Genomic DNA, 21,483 nt, shown 5'->3' on the forward strand with positions numbered 1-21,483 from the left:
GCAACCTTTGGAACGTGGCCCATCAGGGAAATCCACTGGTGGGCTGGGACAGTTTGTTTACCTGCAGCATGCACAGGTTCGGCCGATCGCAGCTCCCACTGGCCACTGTTCACCGTTCCAGGCCAATGGGAGCTGCGGGAAGGGCAGCCAGCACATCCCTTGGCCCGTGCTACTTCCCGCAGCCCCCATTGGCCTGGAGCGGCGAACCACAGCCAGTGGGAGCTGCAATCGGCCGAACCTGCTGGAGGTAAACAAACCGTCCTGGCCCGCCAGTGGATTTCCCTGAGGGGCCGTGTGCCAAAGGTTGCCGATCCCTGAGCTAGATTATTATTCAGTGCAATTTGTGCTCCCGAACCCCTTAGGTACTTCTGAAAATCTCTCTTCCCATTGTTTATTACCGTTATTTGTATGACAGTAGTGCCTAGAGGCCTTCTGGAGCCCCATTATATTAAGTGCTGTACAAACATATAGAGAGGGACCCTGCCCACAAAGCTTGCAGCCTAAGACAAGCTGGAGATATTGCAAGAATGGCCTTTTATGTGGCATCTTGATATTTCTGCTTCAAGTCAAAAACCAGGAAAGAGTGAGGTGGACAGCACCAAAAATAAATCAAAAGGGGACTGCTCTGAGCCCTGGACAAAGCTTCCATTTCAGTTTGGTTTGAGCTTCAGGGCTGGTTTGTATTTGATTTGAACTGATTTGCCATTCCCTAGCTGCCATTCAGCCAGCTGGCGTAACTGTATTCATTTATATTTGTTTTAAATATGCCTGCTTGAACTCTAAACGCACATACAAGGAACAACACATGCTACCCCAAACAGACCCATAGAGAAGGTTAGGGCTTTGCCAAACCAGCCTGTCCAATCATTGAAACTATAAGTACCCACATGACTTAGTAGAGTGAAATTCCCTCTGTGCAGAAAGCCAGCAAAAGAGAGATGATCCCAAGTACATACTAGGCCGTGCCTAGGCCATGTGATCTGAGTTTCACTGGGGGTGTTTGCAGTAAGACATGAGACGTGAGGAACAAAGGCATAGTACAAAATGTCCCATCCTTTATTCACACTTACCACTGAGACACTCCCACCAGTGTCCTAGAGATCTGTTACTTCTTTGACTCTCTGGGGTTTCCACAGAGAACCTATCAAGTTTCATCATGAAGTCGACTGTGGGGAAAGAAAATGAACACTCTACCTCATGCTGCTAGAATATTACTTCCTGCTACTTAATTTCTGGGTTGGCCTCCCTCTGTGACATTCTGTACTTGAAGCAACATTGAAATGAAGGCCAAAAAATATGCCTTCTATGTAGGATGGCATTTGCAGCACGCTGAAATCTCTGATTGGTAAGTGTTGCTGCAGGAGGCAAGGTCACAGCCACCGGTTAGGACATTTTAAAATACACTGTCTCTGGATCTATAATTAAGTCGATTAAAAATGCAAACTCATTCCTGGGCAGATCACAGCTGGGTCAAAACCCCTCAGAACAGAACATCTCCTGCTGGTAAGCACAGTATTTATATACCTAGGATCAACAGAAGAGCTATGCGGTAAAATTACAGACTATAATTATTAAACAAGGTGGACCAAATTCTGCCTGCCGATACGCTGGCATACATCTGAAGCCACTTCCTTGAAGGTAATGAATTTATCCCAGTGTCACCTCATCCAGACCCTGGCCCAATGCATTAAGTAGGTTCTGCACCATCCAACTGCATTTCTTTTTATCCATGGAAGGTATTTATAATTACAACACCTGCCCACCTCACCTTCTGCCTGCCCCCTGGGATCTGCATGGTTAACATATGGTCCAAGCCCTGGGATCTGGATGCCTGATGCAAACCCCATTGTTGATAGAAGGAATCTCATTGACTTCAGGGGACTTGACCCAGGCCCTGAGCGCAGATCAGGGTACAGATACCTTCTGGGGAAGCATCTCAGCCCCAGCTAGACTTCCTAGGAGGCCTGAAAACTCATGGGTTACCAGCATAAGTGGTGCTGCCCCATCCCTGCCCCCATGTCCGCCCCCACACACTTTGCAGGCTCAGAGAAGTTATAACAAGCCATCCTGTGAGCATCATAGCCCTGCTTACACCCAGCGAGGAGGAAGACAGTAGCTGTTTAGTAAGAGCTGCAACCAGGATCACTGGGGCTTCTAAGCTGCAGTACCCCACCCCCGTGCCATATTAATGGGAGCCTAGACCTTCCCTAAAGACGGTGGTTCTCAACATCACCAGGGGAAAACAAAGGGGCTGAAGAAAGAAGCAGGAACCAGGGAGGGAGCGCAGGGATAAATTGAATAATTAAAAGGAAGGAGTTCCCCGTGGCCTTGTTGAGATTAATAGAAGCATAATAAGTTGAAGCGGCATCACAAATATCTCTCTCTGCATGAGCTGCTTGCCACGCCAAGTGCTGGGCATTGCAAGACCCAGATGCCCTGAGGGCATCAGAAGGATCCTCTGGCTATGGCAATTATTATTGATGATTACTGTGTGGCCTCCCTGGGCACTGGTGTGAGAACCAGAACAGATGTAGGTAACGGATGGACGGACACACACCCAGAGGGCAGACCAGGCTCCCCGGGTGAAAAGGTGCATGGGGGGAAGATTTCGCCACTTGCTCCAGCAGCTGTGTACTCCTGACAGATCCCTCACGCAAAGGAAGAGGAAAATCCTGGAGTTGATCTGCCCTGAGGGGCCAAGATTAAAATTTGGCCTGTGGTTTGGGCCCAGTTCAGCATGGCAACTGCAGTGGGATTGGAAGGTGCTCAGCACCGTACAGGATCATGCCCCTGGGAGAAGGAGCCTGCCCGGGGTTGGTTTGTTGTTCAGCTAGCAAGCTTTAGGTTCTAGTCTCCAGGCAACATGTGCTGCGAACCCAAGTGACCCTAACAGAGGGGCTGTGTGGTCTGGTGGGGAGGGCCCTGGGCTGGGGGTGGGGAGACCTGGGCTCTATTCCTGCCAATGCCACTGACCTTCTGTGACAACCTGGGCAAGTCACTGCTGCTCTCAGTGCCTCAGTTTCCCCTCCCATCTGTGGCTGTTTATATTGCATACTCTTGGGGGCAAGGACTCTCTCTCTCACGCTGGTTTCAGTCAGGTCCTCTAGGTGCTACTGTAATACAAATGAGTAGTAATAAACTAAGGGCCAGTGTGTACATGAACTGGGGGAAAGAGCATCTCCCCTTATGTCTATGGTGCTTTTTTCCATCTCCCTCCCCCGCCCCTCCGTCTCTCTCCCCCTTGTCACCAGCCAAACCTGGTCTTGCCCTGAGCTTTGAGCCCTTCGGCTGACTGTGCTTTGAGTGCTGGTGATTTGTCTGAATCCCCCCCACCTCCTGGATGTGTAACTGAGCAGGGTGGGCGTGAGACCCTGTGGACCGGCCCTGGTGGGTTTCACGGCGAACGGAATCAAAGCGTGAAGAACAAATCTCTCAATGTTTCGCGTCCGCTCAGTTCTGGTACTTCCCTGATTCTGCAACCCTTGGGCCCCATCCACAGTTGGTATAAACTGATTTCTGTGGCGCTAGCCCAAACGCCTCCAGGCGAGACCCAAACTGCTTCCAAAGATCCTGGTATCATCTTTCTTCTTCAGGTTGGGGGGGGAAGAGGAGGAGGGGCTGGTGTGTTTCTGCTTTGAGTGAGGCCAGGCCTGCCCCAACTTGGAATAAACAACAGAGTGAATTTACCAAACACTTGCTGCTGCTCCCTGCATTCGGTCGGCGTCTCCCCTGCCCTGGGCACCATGACTTCAGGCTCCCAGGAGGGCGGCCGGTCTGAGGAGGCAGCGTGCTTAGATGGGGCTGGAAGTGCCTTGGTTTCTAATGGCTTCTCTCTCTCTCTCTCTCTCTCTCTCTCTCTCCACCTCTGTGTTGCCGCACAGAAAGCTGATCTGGCCGTTGCTCCTCTCACGATCACCCACGTCCGGGAAAAAGCGATAGACTTCTCCAAGCCTTTCATGACACTGGGGGTCAGCATTCTGTACCGGAAGCCCAACGGGACCAATCCCAGTGTGTTTTCCTTCCTCAACCCCTTGTCTGCTGACATTTGGATGTACATTCTCCTCGCCTACTTGGGGGTCAGCTGTGTGCTGTTTGTCATAGCCAGGTAAGGGGCGCTCCGATGCCACGGCTCCAGACTGCCATTGCACATCACGCGTGCTGCCCTTTGCCGAGTTCAGAATCATTTTGCTGCTTGGTGTACCACCCCCGAGAGCCTGCAAATTAAACCCGTTCTTCTCTTAATTCAATGACATTTCCTCCATTGCACAGAGACAGGCTGGTTTGTTATTGTCGGGTTGCTCATGATTGTCAGACTGCATGCACTGTTTATTTCCTCTTCCTTGCTGTGGGATAACTGGAGCACCAGGCTGAGCATCCTTAATTATTGCAGGGCTGCTCACGATTCAGACAGTGTACATGGTTTGTTATTGTACGGTTGGGTTACTTCACAGGGCCTGATTCTGATCTCACTTATATTGGTTCCACACCATTGCAGCTCCAGTTGAATCAATGGATTTACTCCTGATTTACTCTGTGAGTGAAATGATAATCAGGTCTGCTGTTTGGGGGATGGGGTTTATTTATTTACTGTAAGATCACTCACTGAGATAAGCAGGCTTTGTTACTGTAGGGTTGATAATTGCTTCTCTATACGCTGGTTTGTTAGTGTAGGGTCAGTCATCCGTAGACATGATGGTTTGTTACTATAATACAGTAAGATGCCCTATCAGCGTTGGGGGATTTCTCAGTAGTGGTATCATGCTGTGCAGATCGCTTTGCTATTGTAGGGTCCCTAGCAGTGGCTGCTGCTTTTCTCAATGGAAATAGCCCCGGAACACAGGAACTGGCCGACTGGATCAGCCCATTTAGCCCAGTATCCTGTCTCGAGAGTTGGCCAGTGCCAGCTGCTTGGAGGTGCCGGAAACTTTGTAGTTAAAATGCTGGGTTAGCTGCCCATAGCAGAATTTCCTTCTACCCCCTTTATCCCTCTCCGCTATGACATAGAGAGTGGTTTATAGCCTTTCAGAGATTCTTTTTTTTTACCCTACTAAAAGTAGCTGTGGGTGTTCTCACGTGTAAGCCTCTTTTGAATCACATTAATCTCTTGTCCCCAATGACGTGCTGTGGCAATGAGTTCCCCAGGCCAATTATGTGTTTTGGGTTTGTTTGTTTGTTTGTTTTTAAGTGTCAGCGGGGTAGCCGTGTTAGTCTGTATGCAAAAAACAATGAGGAGCCCGGTGGCGCTTTAAAGACTAACAGATTTATTTGGGTAAATATTCATGAAGATGCAAGAAGAAGTGGGTTTTTTACCCACGAAAGCTTCTGCCCAAATAAATCTGTTAGCCTTTAAGGTGCCACCGGACTCCTCGTTTTTGTTTTTTAAGTATTTCCTTTTGTCACTGTAAAGCCTGTTGCCTTTCCATTCACTGACTGTGCCCTAGTTGTGATGAAGGGTAGTGGGAGCACCTGATTTATCTTCTCTGTGCCGCCTTTTTCATATCACCTCTAACCAGTCCCACTCTCTCGAGACACAGATCGCCCCATAGCTTCAATCACTTTCACCTTCTCTCGCTGAACCCTCTGCAAGTAATCCCCCAAACCGTCTGTATAGCAAAACACTGGGAAGCCTGTTGCTATGGACCTGGCAATGTGTCTGTTTACAAAATTAACATGCCGCTAATCTTCATGTTTAAAACACATTCCTATCTTTAAAAGCAGCAGCATTTGCATACATTTGCATGCATTATTAATTTCATACAGTCTTTGTTTGATGAGATACACAGTCTGGGGCCACTTCAGAATATGCACAGGCAAAGTGTCTGCGTCCCTCCCATTGGACAATGGGCCATAAATAAGCTTGTGGGCCTTTTATGCAACAGGAAGGTCTCTCTTGGAGGCACTAGTCCCCATTAGCCCTCCCTCGCCTTTTGATTAGTATCCTTAATTGAGCCATTTTCTAATGACTTTGCTTCCATTTTGCATGCCACTCATCCATATTTATGGGACACAGAGACAGCCTTGTTTTGGTTGTCTGAAGGGGTCCTCAGGGGTGCTTAATGCAGCACATAAATGAGCTATTATGGCCACGCTTTGCTGTTTATCATTTCAAAGCTCATAAATTGGGAGCTTGGAGAGCAGCCTGCTCCATTGTGGCTGGTGCCATGTGGCTGGAGTTTGCTGTGGAGTTTTTTCCAGTACCTAGAAGCACTCTCAATATTATCCTGATGGGCTACATTTCCTTTGCATGCCACTGACCATCTGTGTCCCAGAGACCAGCCTGAGACGGGCTCTGCCTATGGGCACAAACAGCAGTTCAGTGCCCAGTTCCCATTGTGAGTTAGGTACCTCACTGCCATTTGTGCCTGAGAAATCTCCAGCCCCCAGGACTGCACCAGCTCTCTGGGCAGGCCTCAGTGCCCAATAGCTTCCTAGGACGGATGGAATGGTGTTTTCCTTAAAGTGTCCTTAAAAAAGAGCAGCCTGCCTCTAATCCACTGACATTTCAATCAAACATTCAAAGCAGAGATTAATTATCAAACGACAGTATCCAGAATCCATTAACCCTGATGTTCCAGCATTGCTGCAGTTTGCAGCCCTCCTGGGTTCTCTGCAGCATTTAGAAATGATTACCTGGGTTTAGCATGTAATACCCTAATTACACGTAGAGCAGTTGTCAAAGTAAACTCTGCTTAGCAGGCAGAATATTTGTTCTCTCCAGAACATCTGAGCTGGCGAAGCAGCTGATTCTTCTTACACTTGTGTCAATCAGGAGTAACTCCACTGACATCAAAAGACGTAACTAGGCCCAGGGTGTTTGGAGGGTAAGTAAAAGGTTTATTTTCTGACAATGAGACCTATTCTTCTTACCAGTCTTCACAATGAATCTCTAGCAAGTGACAGGACCTAGAGTGTGTCTAACCCTTTACAGCTTCCCGGCACTCTGCAGACACTAACTATAGCTCTGTAGGAAAGGGACTGTCTGTTTGTACAGCATCTAGCACATTGGGGTGCTGGTCCATGACTGACACTCCTAGAGCTACTGCAATACAAATAACAAAGAGTAATAATTATCCATAAACATTATCCCCATTTTGCAGATGAGGCAACAGGCAGAGCTGGTTTAAAAAAATGAAATTCAGATTTTTTTTTTCTTTTTTTGGTGGGGATGGAGAGTCACGTTTTTTTCATGAAAATTTAATGCCATTTTCCAACCATTTTCCAGACCTGTCCAAGGTTGCACAACAAATAAGTAGCAGGGGTGGGATCAGGATTCAGTAGTTCCTGGCTTCTACTCCCATGCTAACTCCACATGTTGAGCCACAGTTGACTTCAGTGGAAACCTTGCCCATGAGGTCACAAATGATAATGGCCATATGTTTATATAATGCCATCCACCCTCAATAATACTGAAGAAATTTACAATGCAGACATGGACCCAGCCAAAAAATTTGGGTCCAGATCCCAAGGTGATGTTATGAGCGAACACCTGTTAGAAAATTCATAAATAGCTGGTGAATTTCATCCCATAGGTAGCTGCAAATCATGGAGGGTGAGGATCCCTGTATATCATTTGTACAACAGGGATTCTTGTACATAGCACATAGCAACACAACACACCAGTCATTCACTTCTGGGAATATCTTCCATTCAATACTCTATCTAATTGAAACTGCAGGGGAGCTACGGAGGCAGAGCCAGAGAAGAGAACACCAGCTGCTGAATTACCAATACTGTTTTTATAGCTTCATAGTTTAAGACCAGAAGCGACCATTAGATCATCTAGCCTGACCTCCTGTATATCACAGGATATTAATTTTCACCTATATACCCCTAACACTGAGCCCAAAGACTTTAATTAGACCAAAGCATTCCAGTCCTTAGCTTTGGGGAACTGGTAGCCTCACCACACGAGGTGGCATGGCTGAAGAGCTACGGAAAAACGTGTTAGAGATCTGCAGAATTTTGCTGTGGCAGCTCTATCCCGGCCTCCTGATCAGCTCCTTAGCACTTCTGCAGTGCCAGAGGGAGAAGCTCCCAGGCGCTTAGCAGGGAATGAGATGTTCATCTGGAAAGATGAACACAGGCTAATTATGATGAGCGAAGTAGTCGCTGTGATGAGTAACACATTCACAGAGAGATTATCTCTGCTCTCTGTCTCTGCTAACAATGCGGAACATTGCTAGATGGACTCTATTGACATAAGGACTGTGTTTGATTTCTTGTGTGGTTTGGAATTAGAATTCTAATACATTTTTAGATTTACGAGTTTACATTTCTTTCTTCACAGGGGGGACCAAAAAATCCCTAAAGCTCATCCTGATTTTCCTTTCCAGGCGTTTGAAAAGGCAATTGATTAAACCTGAAACAGAAAAATCTTTTCAATGGACAGTGATGAAAGGCACAAAGGAAACTGGAAATGAACTGCCAGCTCCACCCACAGGTGGAATGGAATTAGGGAGCTGACCTTTATAAAGAGGAAATTCAGAACGATCCTTGCAGTGGGCCAAGTGGTGTATTGTAAAATGGATGGGGTTGCCTACCCAAATGCACACTGAAGAACCTCTGTGTTATCCACAGGGGCGTATGCATTCAGCAGCTGTCTTCTCCAAAGGCTGATAGGAGTCCCATGCAGAATAAAGCTTTGAGATCTCCATTGTCCAGTGACATGCACTGGTTCCGGCATGCCACTACAGGGGGAATTGTTCACCCTCCGGATGGGGGATTTTGGCTGCAGCGTCTGCTACACAAACACACTTGTGCCTCCACTCCAAAGCGGGGAGTTCTCTCACAGCTTCTCTCTCGTTTTCTGACACGTATAGATAGGAAAGGATCAGAATGCTCTGATCTGTTGGGGCTGGTGTCTGGAGCACGGGAGGGGGACTCCAAAGAGCTGTGTTCTCTGGGGCTCTGCTTTGGGAGCTGGGGCAGGCCACGTGCGCCTCTCGGGCCTGCCTTCCCGGTGTGGCACTGTCGGCTAGAGGACCCTATGAATCCGAGAGCAAGAGGTGTCAAATGGTAACAGCATGTGTGTGACGCAGTCCAAGCTCCTGCAATGGAGGTGGCTAGCGGCGTTAACTCTTGTTTTTTCTGCCTCTTTGACAAATGGGAGAAAAGAACAGCTTTGACGACTGCCTTCGGTTCCCTGGGCAACCCCCCATTGCAGAGTAACCTCTTCTGGAGGTCTTGGCTCGAACGACCTGCGGCATCTCCTGCTGAATGAGCAGATGGGAGAGCAGAATCCCCTGTAGTGCTACCCAGCCCTACGCCAAGTTCAGCTACCACCTGGCATTTCTTAGCTGCCTTGGATAAACGGGTGCTCTGGAGTGCTGGTGGGACTGACTGCCCTGGTTTGTTATTGTAGGGTTGCTGCAGAGTGCTAATAGGGCTGTGTACATTGGGCTGGGTGATTGGAAAGCTGCTGGTCTGGGTGGGTGTGGTTTATCCATTAGTGGGGAAATGGCTGGGGTGCCTTTTTGTCCCAGGAACCCATAAAAATAGCTTTGCTTTTGGAAAGAGCTAAAACAGCCCCCAGGAGCAATCCAGGGGCTGGTTCCTGGCTGGAATGGGCTGCCATGAGAACTGAACCCACACATGAAAGAGCACCAGCCGCTGTTAATATTATTCCTATCGCCCCATCTTCTCCTACTGAGTTATTGTTATAACAAAGTGTATCACTGAATGGCAAGGATCAGGATCCTAATTACCAGAATTAATTAGCACAGGGCCATCAGTGCTGCTTCATTTCCAGTAACGTCTCTGTTCGGCGTTGACTGATATCACTGATCTGGTTGCTGAGATTACAGGAGCGACACACATTCACAATTCAAGCTGCAGTTTGCTCCTTCTTAAACTCTACCTGATGATTCCAAAGGGGACACTCTGGATGCTCAGATGCACTTCACGGTGCACTGCAAATCCAGGGTCAAAATGATGAGGGAACTCCTTCCATTTAGCTCGGCCTGCCAACTCTTGAAGTCTCCAATGAAATGGCTGTCCACTGTGAGAGTGTCCATATCTCCTCAGACTGAGGGTCTCAGCCCCAGAAAAGTTTGAAGCCTGGCTCCATTGTGAAGTGGCAGGTTTGGTCCCACTTTGCATGGCCCAAATCCAGGTGTTGAAATGGGTTAACATTAATTTCTTCCATGTCATTTATCATTTGCTGTTCCCTAGCTTTCCATACAGCTTCCTTCGGTTTAGTTTGCACTGATAAAATGTACAGATTTGTAGCAAAGCCAATGCCTGAGTCACATCATGATGCCTGCAATGTAATATAGCATTTTTCCTATCCGGTTACTCACAGGGTACAATAATTTATAGCCACCTTTGCACATACAGTTTCCTTTTTTCCTCCTCTTTCTAACTAATAGGTTCTGTTTCTGCCATTTTCTTCTGCCCTAGTGCCCTTTTAAGGAATTTCTAGCATCCAGTGTGATTAAAGTTGTACAGGAATGATCCTTTAATGAACGCAGATGGAGAGCGAGAGATATCACGGGGAAAATGGTGGGTTTATTTATGGTCTCCAGACATAATGGAAACAATGCCTGCTCTTGACCCTCGCAAAGCCTCTGGAAGTTCTATTCTCAGAAGAAAAACAAAGTCAAATAGTCAAGCTGTAATTCAAAGACATGCGCCTCCCAGACTAGGCACCAGGGGCCTCTGTCGAAGCTATCATCATAGGTCAGTGACACTTAAAACCGACTCGGGGACTATTTAGAGGCAGGCAAAGGATGTATTTGATCCATCATCACTTTTAATCAGTCTTTCCTGCTTCTTGATGGGGCCACTGCCTCTAACCACCCTGATCCCCAAAGAGCCATAAACGCTAGAGATACAGAACAGCTTCATGGTGGTAATTTGTCTGGTGACACTTATACAATGATCCAAGCCAGCAGTGCAGCCGGCTGTTCCCTTCTAATCATCACCTGTTGCTCTCAGTGATGTGATCCCCAAATTACTACTGATCAGGGGATCATGCATGGAGGTTTTTAAATATTTTAATCCTAACAAGGGCCATGCCACCCATGAGAGATTTCTCTAAAGATGCAATTTAGCCTCAAAGTATTTTGTGATAGATCCTTGCTTTCTACTTGAGCCTTCTTTGAAATGCTTCCCCGCTCTTCCTGCAAAGAAAAACCCAAAAAAGGAAGTGAGCTGTAGCTCACGAAAGCTTATGCTCAAATAAATTGGTTAGTCTCTAAGGTGCCACAAGTACTCCTTTTCTTTTTGCGAATACAGACTAACATGGCTGCTACTCTGAAACCTGTCAAAAAATAATTGTATTTTCTCATGAACCATTTCACTTGAAACCTGGTCCTCACATAGGGGGGAGGAAAGCCTGCCCCTATGAATCCTTAGTGGCCCCCATTTATTATGGCTCCAACAAGAGGGAAGGAATGAACCCCTCCATGCCTTCATTATGCCTCTCTTGCTTTAATGGTCCCATGAGCCTTTTCAGGCACTGAAGTCACTCCCCTGCTTTGCAGTCTTCTGAATATTTCTCTGTAATTTGAGCAGCACTACCAGATTCTCACTCAGAGTCCTTCAGCGTGTTATTTTGTTGGGCTCATTTGATCTTCCCAATTCCCCTTCCATTTTATATTCTTTCAGTTGGCAGCCGGAGAAAGTTTTTATCTAATTCTTCAACTCTGGCTTCAGTCAATGGGTCTGGCTTGCTCACTATATTTTATGTACTCTCAGTGTAAAGCCCTGGCACACTTCAGCCCAGGCCATTAAAGAAATGGGCAGTATTTAAAGCCGACTTTAATTTCAGTACAATTTTGTCTTCCTTTCTAATTTTTTTTTAAAGCAGAAGGATGGGAAAGGGATAGACCAATCAATACCTAGACAGACTAGTAATACTGTAGTGCTCAAACCAAAGCAGGGTGCTGGTTGCCGTGCAAACACTGGTAAGAGATAGCCCCTGCCCCAACGAGCTCACAGTCTAAAAAGACCAGGCAAACAGTGAGAGGAAGGATGGAATATTATCCCCATCTGACAGATAAGAAACTGAGGCACAGAGAGAGGAAGTAACTTGCCCAAGGTTACACAGTCAGTCTGTGGCGGAGCCAGGAATTGAACACAGACTTCCAGAGTCAAGATCCTCCGGTCCTCTCAAGTGTGACCTGGCAGTGACTGAGAGTTCAGTAACAGTGTGTGAAGTAATTTGGGGTCCATGTCACTAGAGTCTTCCACTTGTCCCTTTATGGGCAGTCTTAGCAGAGATGTCTACGATTCAATGGGTCATGGAGACGTATGTGTCCCCTCTAGGGTGGTTCTGGCAGGTTGGGATTGAGACACCTTAGTAGGGCAGAGCCGGGGAAGCCTCCAGTGCTGCTGCCAGTCATGCACCTGAGTGAAAATGCGGGGAGGGATGTGATCCGGGAGAGGAACTCACATACTGCACTGACAAGCACATGGAGAACAGAGATGGACAACGCTCTTCATCACAGCATTTCTGACCAGACAAATGTTCCAGTAATCATAATCATTCCGTTTTCATCGATCTTTGGAGGGTTTTTGTTGGCGGGGGAAATCATTCATTTTCAGTTGCCAGATTTCACTTAATACCCAAAAATGCTGAAGAAATGTTCTGATGAAAACTATAAATGTCATTAACAGGGGGAAAAAATAATTCCCCAACATGGAGGAATGGACAGATTTATCTATCAGTTTCCTCGCACAGCACAAATATACTCAAAATTAATTTGCAAGATTTTGTGAAGTACAAAGTCCTGTGATGCCCCATTTAGTCTATAGCCCGGCAAATTCAGGATTGCTCCCTACCGGGTATTTTCTAGTGCTTTGTTCAGTCTAGTTTTTAATTTTCCAATTTTAATATTTAATGTTCTACATGTGCAAAGATGAAGGTGTGCCACTTTCTGCAAAAGCACTGTTATAAGGTTCCTTTCAGTGCCTAAAGTCTGAATTCTCCTCTCCCCAACCCCCACAAAGACATCTGTCCCTCTCCGATTGAGGAAACCCCATGAAACTAAACGGGACATCTCCCCAAAGAGCACCACATCTGGTGGAGACCTACAAGTTATTTTAAAACACCTCTCCTAACACAAACGGGGGGCTGCAGGATTTGAGGCAGGACTACAGGGATTTCTAAAGGAAGCTGAGCTGATAATAATTAATATGTCTGGTTCAAAAGCAATTATGCCAATTATGTCTTTAATTTAATCACTGCAAAATTTGGGACTCTTAGCAAATGTGAATAAACAGCTCTAAAAATATTAGCATCTCTCCTGACGAGAGCCCCCTCAGGATCCTGGTTGAGTGAGCGCCGTTAAAAGCTGTATTTACCCATCCGTCTCAGGCAGGGCTTTCAGCTGTGCCGAGAGGCGACTACAACAGGCTGTTGATTTTGTCTGTAAACTGCTGGGCTGGGCATGAGAACAGACCTGTGCAATTAACAGACTCCTCCATTCACCAGCTGCGCTGGGTCTGCACATTGCTGAAGCCACGCTGCAAGCCGCGGTACTTGTTGGGTCTGGAGGCAATGCTTCTGTTAAGTAGCCCACTAGAGCCTCCCCGGCTCAGCAGGTATTTGCTGTGCTAAGCTCATCTCAGCTGCAAGTAAGTCTTGGCAGAGCTACCCCCATGACAGGGAAGAGGGGTTATGCTTGCCCAGGTTGCTAGGTGCTGAAAGGAGCATCTTGCATATTCCTTCCTTATACTCTTACCTGAAGTACCTGTCCCACAGTTCCTAGCACATCTGTCTGACACAGAGCATTCTGGGAGGTTTTGCAAGGCCACTGATGCACTGAGGGTCACTGAGTCAGCAGCTAGTTCAACAGTTGCATCTACCACCCTCTGGCAAGAAAAGAGTTCTGAATTAGTCAGTATTTAACCCTGGTGAAGCGTACTCTTCTCCAAATGGCAGTTAGCAGACTTGCAAAGCAGCGTGAGAACGTCTGTGCTTGGGTGCCAGAGGTGCTTGAGGGGGAACAGTAGCGGTTAGCCTGGCATATTTCAGTAGCGTAGGCAAGCCTTGACAGCAAAGTTATTCTAGGGGGGAAAGGGATAACTCCAGTGGGGGAGATGCAGGAGCTCCCTACTTCTGCTGGGAGGCTGTACAGGGTTCCACCGAATGTGCTGTTGTGCCCACTGCAAGAGACTTGTGTTTCTGCAAAATACTCCTCTTCCAATAGCAATTAAAACACAAACAGATCCTCCTGTGCTCCGGGGGGAAGTAGCTCCCCAGCGTCCTCTGAAATACTACACTTTGCATGAGATGATGCTGAGAAATTGTTGCAGAATCTGCCCGGTGGGCACAGAAGAGCCCTTTGTTCATACTAGGCGCGAGAGGAGCTCCTGTGTTTGTGCCTCATTCCATTCCATCAGCCTCATGCTTCTGCTGACTGTGTATGACTGGAAAGTCCTCTGCCATGCTTTTCAAAAGGGGCCGGTGACTTTGGGGGCCCAACCTGAGACGCCGTGAAGGGGCCTGATGCTGAGCACCCACCGTCTGAAATGCAGGCCTCTTTATCAGGGGTCTCAAGTTGGGCTCCCAAAACTTGAGGTTCCCCAAACCCCTAATCACATTGGAAATTCTTGGCCAAGCTTCTCCCTGGCTTTAAGAGATGGAGAAATGTCAGGGGTCAGCGGGCGCTCTGGAACAGCTCCATCTGGAACAGCTCTGCCTTTCCCGGTCCATTGGGCCCTTCTCATGCAACCTCCCAAACACCACTCTCTTGCTTTCCACAGGTTCAGCCCGTATGAGTGGTACGACGCTCACCCCTGCAACCCGGGATCAGACATCGTGGAGAATAACTTCACCCTGCTCAACAGCTTCTGGTTTGGAATGGGAGCGCTAATGCAGCAAGGTACGGCTGGCCCCCCTGACCCCCCACCACACCCACACACACACTCTGCTATTTTCTGTGACGGTGAGAGCTTTTGTTTGGTGCCTGATGTTTGACAGGAGCAAGGTAAAGCACAGTTGTGCTTGTCAAAAACAACCAACTGTAGCAAAAAGAATAAATGTGGCAGCCCTACGCCCGGGTTGCAGAGAGGAGCTATGTTACTGCACGCTGACAGGCACAGACATTGGGTTTGAAATTGTGAAGTTTGTCTCTTAACGATTACAGAAGTGCTTGTCAACACCGGCTTTTTGTCTCCACGCTGGGTAGGCAGTTAGCTGCAGGAACTGGGAGATCGCTCTCCGCTGACAGTTTTACTGCTCATGGTATCCACCGTGGGATGAACTATTTGTCTCTCCTGTTACTCTTTCTGATTGAGATGTACCATGCACAAGTGGCGAGCTCAGATAGAAGCAATTCTCCGGAGAGTTGGTTGGATGTGTGTGTGTTGTATACAATCCAGGGCTTTGCGTTATCCAGCTGCACATGGGCCAGCGAGCCTAGTGCAAACAAGGCCAGACAGGGGTTAATTAGATAAATGCCTAAGTGGAATTAATCTGATCCATGGAAACCAGCCATGACTTGGAGCTCAGGAGGGTCCTGGGGTCTATGTAGGGCATAATTCACTTGCCATGATTTTCCTTTCGTTTGTAGACTGTGCTTTCACTGCTTTGTGTAGCTGGCGGGAAATAGGGGAGAAAGGACGTTAAAACCAGTATGGCAAAGAACTAACCCAGCCTGAGATAGGAATCCAGCTGCCTCAGCCGGAGGCGTTGGTACTGAGACTCTCCAGAAAACCTGAACAGTTCCTCATCTGTCACAGGAGGGTGGGGCTGGAGGACTCTTCTTTGCTCACCCAACAGAGACCGGCGTGTTCTTTTTCACCTTATCTCCTCATGAGGGTGGAGGCAGGAGAGTGCTCACCTCCTGCTCTGAATTGTTGAACACAGAGATTGTTTCTACAGTAGAAGTCACTGTAATTTATTTGGGGAAGCACCTGCCCCGCAGTAAGAGAGGCTGACCTAGCGCAGAATGGAATAAGCGCTTCCACGAGGACTATCAGTTAAAGCCATGCTGCCCCATCTGCCATCAGCAGAGACCTCTAGCTACATCCTTCTCATTATAAAAAAGCCTCCTTTCCATTGCCATGTTCTTCCTACCCTCCAAGTTCTGAAATCGCCTGGACCTGCTGACCTCCCGGGCATGTCACAAAGCCCATCTGTCTGAGCCGGCCTCGGCGTAGGACTGAGGGAGGTTTTGGTCTGGTGGGAGGTAGGGGGGCCGTGTTCAAATGTACTAGTCCTGTGAGGGGTGACTGGATGGTGCTCAGTAGGGCAGAATAAAGGAGGTGCGGCTGCAGCTGCTTTATGTTTGGCAACTCCAGCGTCACACGGAGCTTGACATTGGAGTTTTACATAGATGCCAAGAGTGCCCAGATAGGGCTGCCAACTTTCTAATGGCAGAAAACTGAACACCCTAGCCCTGCCCCTTCCCCGAGGCCCCACCCCTTCCCTTTTGACCCCACCCACCAGGGTCCCTTTTCGACTGGGTGTTCCAGTCGAAAACCAGACACCTGGTCACCCTATGCCCAGAACATGGGGTAGAGTTACCAGTAGGTCTAAATTGATATAAAGACTAAATAAATAAAGTGAGTTACTACATCTTAGGGGTCCAAGATTCAGCCTGGCCCCAGCTTCACCTCTTTGTATGAGTGAAGTTTCACAACTGCTTATCTTTGTGCCTGTTGTTTATCAAGGATGCGGAATCCCCCATTTAGACAGCTCTGCACCTGGCTGTTGGAGCAAATATGTGACTTACCCACACATGCAAAAAAACCAACAATATGGGTGCAGTTTTTATAGGCACAAACTATGTCAGAAATAGGGAGTCTGAAAATATACCCCTAAAAGATCAGCTGGAAGTGCATTTGTGTGTGAGAATACATTATGTTACAATCCATCTCAGCTGCTTAAATTCACCAGGTGGAGCAGTAGCCCCCCATCTCTCTTTCTCTGGTGACACAGCTTTAATAATTTAAGTGATTCATTTACTTTCAGGAAGATCTAACCTGCCTCACACCATTCACTGGTCGTTAGTAGAACCAGTTCTCACACAATGCATGCGGCTGAGGGTTTAACATTTCTTCCCACGTGGTGACTCCATCCTAGCACGGCATGGAAGGGAGAACAGACAGTGGACAGACCCTAAAACAACAGAACCCCTTGAGAAAGGCTTTGGTCAGTCACTAGGCATAGCATCCAAAATATCAGATGGGTTTCAGCTCAGTGAATTGAGAAGTTCAAAAACTACAAACACATCCACTGATCCTTGGCACAGGTAATTCATAAAATACTCCTAGATGATAATAGGGCTTTCTGCTGGAACACTCATTTTGATGGACTCCATAGCTGCCAATTAAATAAAGTGCAATTGAAAGTACCTTCAAAAACCTGTTTTCTTAGCTAGCAGTGTAAATGTTCATCACCTAAGGAGAGCTGTATAATGAAAGTACAGTCTAGTGTCTTTCCTCTCCCACATGTCTTCTCCACATCCCATCTGTGTTCCAGTCTTGAGGAAGCCGTACAAAACGTACTAGGGCACTTTCCCAAAACGCCCTTCGATGGTGTCTGCAGGAGTTAATGTCTGAGGAGTTCTTTGATACCATGGTGACAGGAACCTTAGAAATAGGCTGGATGGATTAGAGCAGAATTGTTTCAAGCTGAACAGAGGCTCAACATGAGACTTCTCTTGATTAGAGTCTTCCAAATTTCCAAAAACAAACTTTAAAAGTAAGTAAACCAGACCTGATGATCTGTCAAGGCCCAGCAGTGGGGCACAGTACGTGGCAGAGACCCAGAATGCGGGACATAAAAGAACTACCCATGCAGGAAACAAACAGCTGCAGGAACCCTTTGCTTAGTGTGACCAACTCTGTTTATAGCCTCAGTCCCAGGATGCTTTATTCTTTGCTGTCAGTAATTTTCTGCAGTCGAAGTGAGAGGCTGCCATGGAACTTTGGGACTGAAATGGGGGCTGTTTGAGAGGGATGACTTAAATGAGTTCAGAAATACCCAGGTCCGTCACGATGCAGTCGTCCATGGGTTTTGGAGCTCAGCAGTCAGCGGTACCCTGCCTCACTTGGGTGTCATTTGTCTGGTTGCATATCCAGGAATAAGAGCGACACTGGACCAGTGGAAGAACAGTATCTGAGCGTTTGTCAGAAAGAGACATATGGTGGGGTAAGGCAGTAAATGAGAGAAGTAGGAGAGAAGAAAGACACGTGTTTGTGGATTCAGAAAAAAAAGTTATTCCAACCAGGTTTTTAAGATGAAAAGAGAAGTCAGTTTGTACAGGAAGTGTCTCGTGCTTTTCTCCAGACCCTGAACCTCCATTGACAAAAGGCTGTTACCCTGGGAGCAATGCTGGGCTGTATCTGCATTGCTGAATCCTACACTTCTCCCTGGCTGCACACAGTGGGTGCAGCTCAGGTCTAGTGCAAGCAAGCACAGCTCCACAGGCCCTCGGTGCCCTAGAAGAGCCAGGGAAACTCACTCCCATCCCACACGTTACCACGCAAGGTGTTTTTCCTGGTACGGCTCACTTGGCTGGTCCCAGCTCCTTTACAGCTACTGCGGTTCCATTTGGGCTCTTCAGTCGCTTGTCAAGCACCATCTGGTTTTAATGTTTGCCCAGATTGGAGCAAACAGTCCGTTTGCGAGAGGATTGAGCTCGAATTGGAAAGGAGTGTCCAGATTCAGATTGTGAGAGGTGCCATGGATGGCTGTGGACTTACTAGGGCTATAAACCCTGCCAGCTCTTCTGTAGAAAGAAAACTTCAAGATAAGCTGAAACTTGTCTCACCAACTAATTTCACATAGGGCCTGGTCCAAAGCCCACCAGAGTCAATGAAAAGGCTCCAATTGGATTCATAGCCATGACCATTTACACCAGAAGCTTGTTCCTACACGTTGCACTTGCCCAAACGAGGACATACCATGTGACTTGGCTGTCCAATCAAAATAGTTTGAATTTCAAACGTGGCATACATGCAGTGAACTGTGCACAAGGGAGTCCCAGTGCAAGGATTTGTTTGGTGAGTTATTTTTAAGTCAGGAATAAAACCCAAGCCAGTTGTGATCTGGTTGCAGACAATTCAGGAACGGAGAAATGAAATGTATCGCACGCATGATTAAATTATGAATTATTCCACCCAGATCCACTTATGGTCACGGCAGGGAAACTAAAAGAACCCAAAGCATTAGTTCAGCAACACCCACAAGAAATATTGTTCTGTGTCCCCCTGCCAGCACTGTAGCAACACTTAATAAAGATTCTTCCCAGAGCTGGACAAGGTCAGTATCCAGGGAGACATTGTAGCAGGATGAATCATTCCCTTACTGGACGCAGTTAAATTAGAGGTCCCCTGTGTTGCTTTTAACTCCATTCTGCATCTGATTCAGAAATGGTTTTCAGAGCCACGCCTTCAGCTACACCAAAGGACGAGACAGAATGGAGCAGGAATAAGTTCTTGATGAGACAACTTTGCCTCCTCAGGCACCTAATGCGGGGGAAATGCTGTATTATGTGCCACACTTTAACGCCACGCTCCTTAAATTACCTTGCAGAATCCAACTTTCCATGCCAATTCCAGATCAGAAATGTCTTCTGACTGCAGCTGTTTCAAACCCAACCCCTTTCCCCATTTTTAATCAGTGTCTCACGAGATTGCAAAAACAGCACAGCCCATTTAGTCCTTCATCTCTGTTCAGTCAGTCATTCCAGGCGAGTTACACCTTCCATGCTGTACAAGATCTCCTACTTTTCTACCTCCAGCAGCTATTCAAAGTAATGGATCCTGATAATTTCTCTCTTGCATTGTTTGATTTTTTTAAGCCTTGTGTATTTGAATACTCCCCCCAGAATGAGGCCTTTGAGAAGTAATTCATATAAAAGTAAAGCGCTTTTTAAATGGCAGAGCAAAACACTCATAAAAGTTCATAAATGACTTGCTATTTAAATCTCATAAAAGCAGCCTAGTTAATTACTTCAGTTTTGAAGGTTTCCTGTAAACTGTGCACTGTACCCAAGGTCAGCAACAAAGAGAGAAAATTCTGCAAATGCTACAGAAAAAAAATACAAATTTCTTTGCATGCAAGACGTCTGGGTAATTTGCATTAAAAACAATTGGCTTAATTTGTGCAGTTGTTACAGTTCAGCAATGTGACCTAGTGCTTGAAATATGTACTGTTTTCTTTTTATTTCTTTTCTCTCTTTCTTTTCTGACTCCTTTCAACTGCTTTTCCTACTCTCCTAGGGTCTGAGCTGATGCCCAAAGCTCTGTCTACACGGATCATTGGCGGCATCTGGTGGTTCTTCACGCTCATCATCATCTCGTCCTACACAGCCAACCTTGCTGCCTTCCTGACTGTGGAGAGAATGGAATCCCCCATCGACTCGGCAGATGATCTGGCAAAGCAAACGAAAATAGAGTATGGAGCTGTGAAGGATGGAGCTACCATGACCTTCTTCAAGGTGAGATCAAACATATGCATTCCACCCTCGAGGCAGAAATGCAAATGCAAACACACAAGAAATAGGACCAAAGCAATGTTCTTAGACCAGAGGGAGTAAGAGCAGAGAAAAACTAGTTATGTCACATAGTCCTTTCCCCCTCCTCTTAATGCAAGATTGTTGTCTCTTGCATCTTTGCTAGGACTTTGCCCACACCCATTATAAGTCATCCAGGCTATGGAACATCCATAGCTCGCTTCTGCCAGATGCTAATTGGTGTTAGAAATTTTAAATGGCATTGATTTTACAGTTTCCGAGATACAAAGGACACTGGGTAATGACAGCTCAGACGCTCCAGATGGAAGGTGTATTCCCAAATCAAGGCAGAGCTTCTGTGCAGCTTGTACTAAACTCCTCCAGAAAGTCTTATTTTCCCCAGGCATCTTCCAGACCTTCACAACTCCCCTAGTCCCTTCATCCCCAATGAGGATGCCCTGAAGCCCTTGAAGACAAACTGATAGGCTTCTAGATGAATTCAGAATCAAGAGGAGAGAGATTAAAAATGCAAACTAGAGCTGAACAAATGCTGCAAACACCTTTCCACCATTTTTTTATTTATTTAATTTTTTTTGCATTTTTAAGCAACGTCTCTTGCCTCATGTGCATTCACTGACCTTTTAACATAATCATGTCTTATTAGCATGAATGTTCTCAAATAGCAAATCTCAAACTTTCTGGGACCTTTCAGACCAGAATCCTGAGAGTTCCATTCACTCCGGCAGGGAACAACACCATGTGATATATCACCAACCACAACTAACCCACACAGCTCAAACAGAATGAAACAAAACACACTGAATAATATTGAAGAACGGATAAGTGGTTCAGCAGACGGCTCGGATCTGCTAACCTTCTGTGGCCTGTTTTTCTCACAGGTGCTAAGGGAGGGGGTGGTTTGCACAGAGAAGGTTTTTTTATTTACTCATAAGAGTATTAGGTAGGGACTGAGTAGCTACTTATCTATCTAGGTAGGAATAAGTAGTCTGTTCCTTGTTACAGTGTATACTAGTATGAAATTGTCCATTTTTAATTGTTATCAGGTCTTGTA

At 46.8% G+C, this 21,483-nt stretch overlaps 1 protein-coding gene across 1 annotated transcript in view; it reads left to right on the top strand.

Annotated features, from left to right (window-relative positions):
- Positions 1-21,483, top strand: part of GRIK3 (glutamate ionotropic receptor kainate type subunit 3) — a 237,285-nt gene that overhangs the window by 198,515 nt on the left and 17,287 nt on the right. The window contains exons 11-13 of the mRNA XM_077837713.1: positions 3,882-4,105; positions 14,710-14,828; positions 20,179-20,396. Of these exons, the coding sequence (XP_077693839.1) occupies positions 3,882-4,105; positions 14,710-14,828; positions 20,179-20,396 (561 nt within the window). The remainder of the gene's footprint in view (positions 1-3,881; positions 4,106-14,709; positions 14,829-20,178; positions 20,397-21,483) is intronic.

This window comes from Eretmochelys imbricata, chromosome 19 (genome assembly GCF_965152235.1).
Source record: "Eretmochelys imbricata isolate rEreImb1 chromosome 19, rEreImb1.hap1, whole genome shotgun sequence".
Lineage (NCBI taxonomy): Eukaryota > Metazoa > Chordata > Testudines > Cheloniidae > Eretmochelys > Eretmochelys imbricata.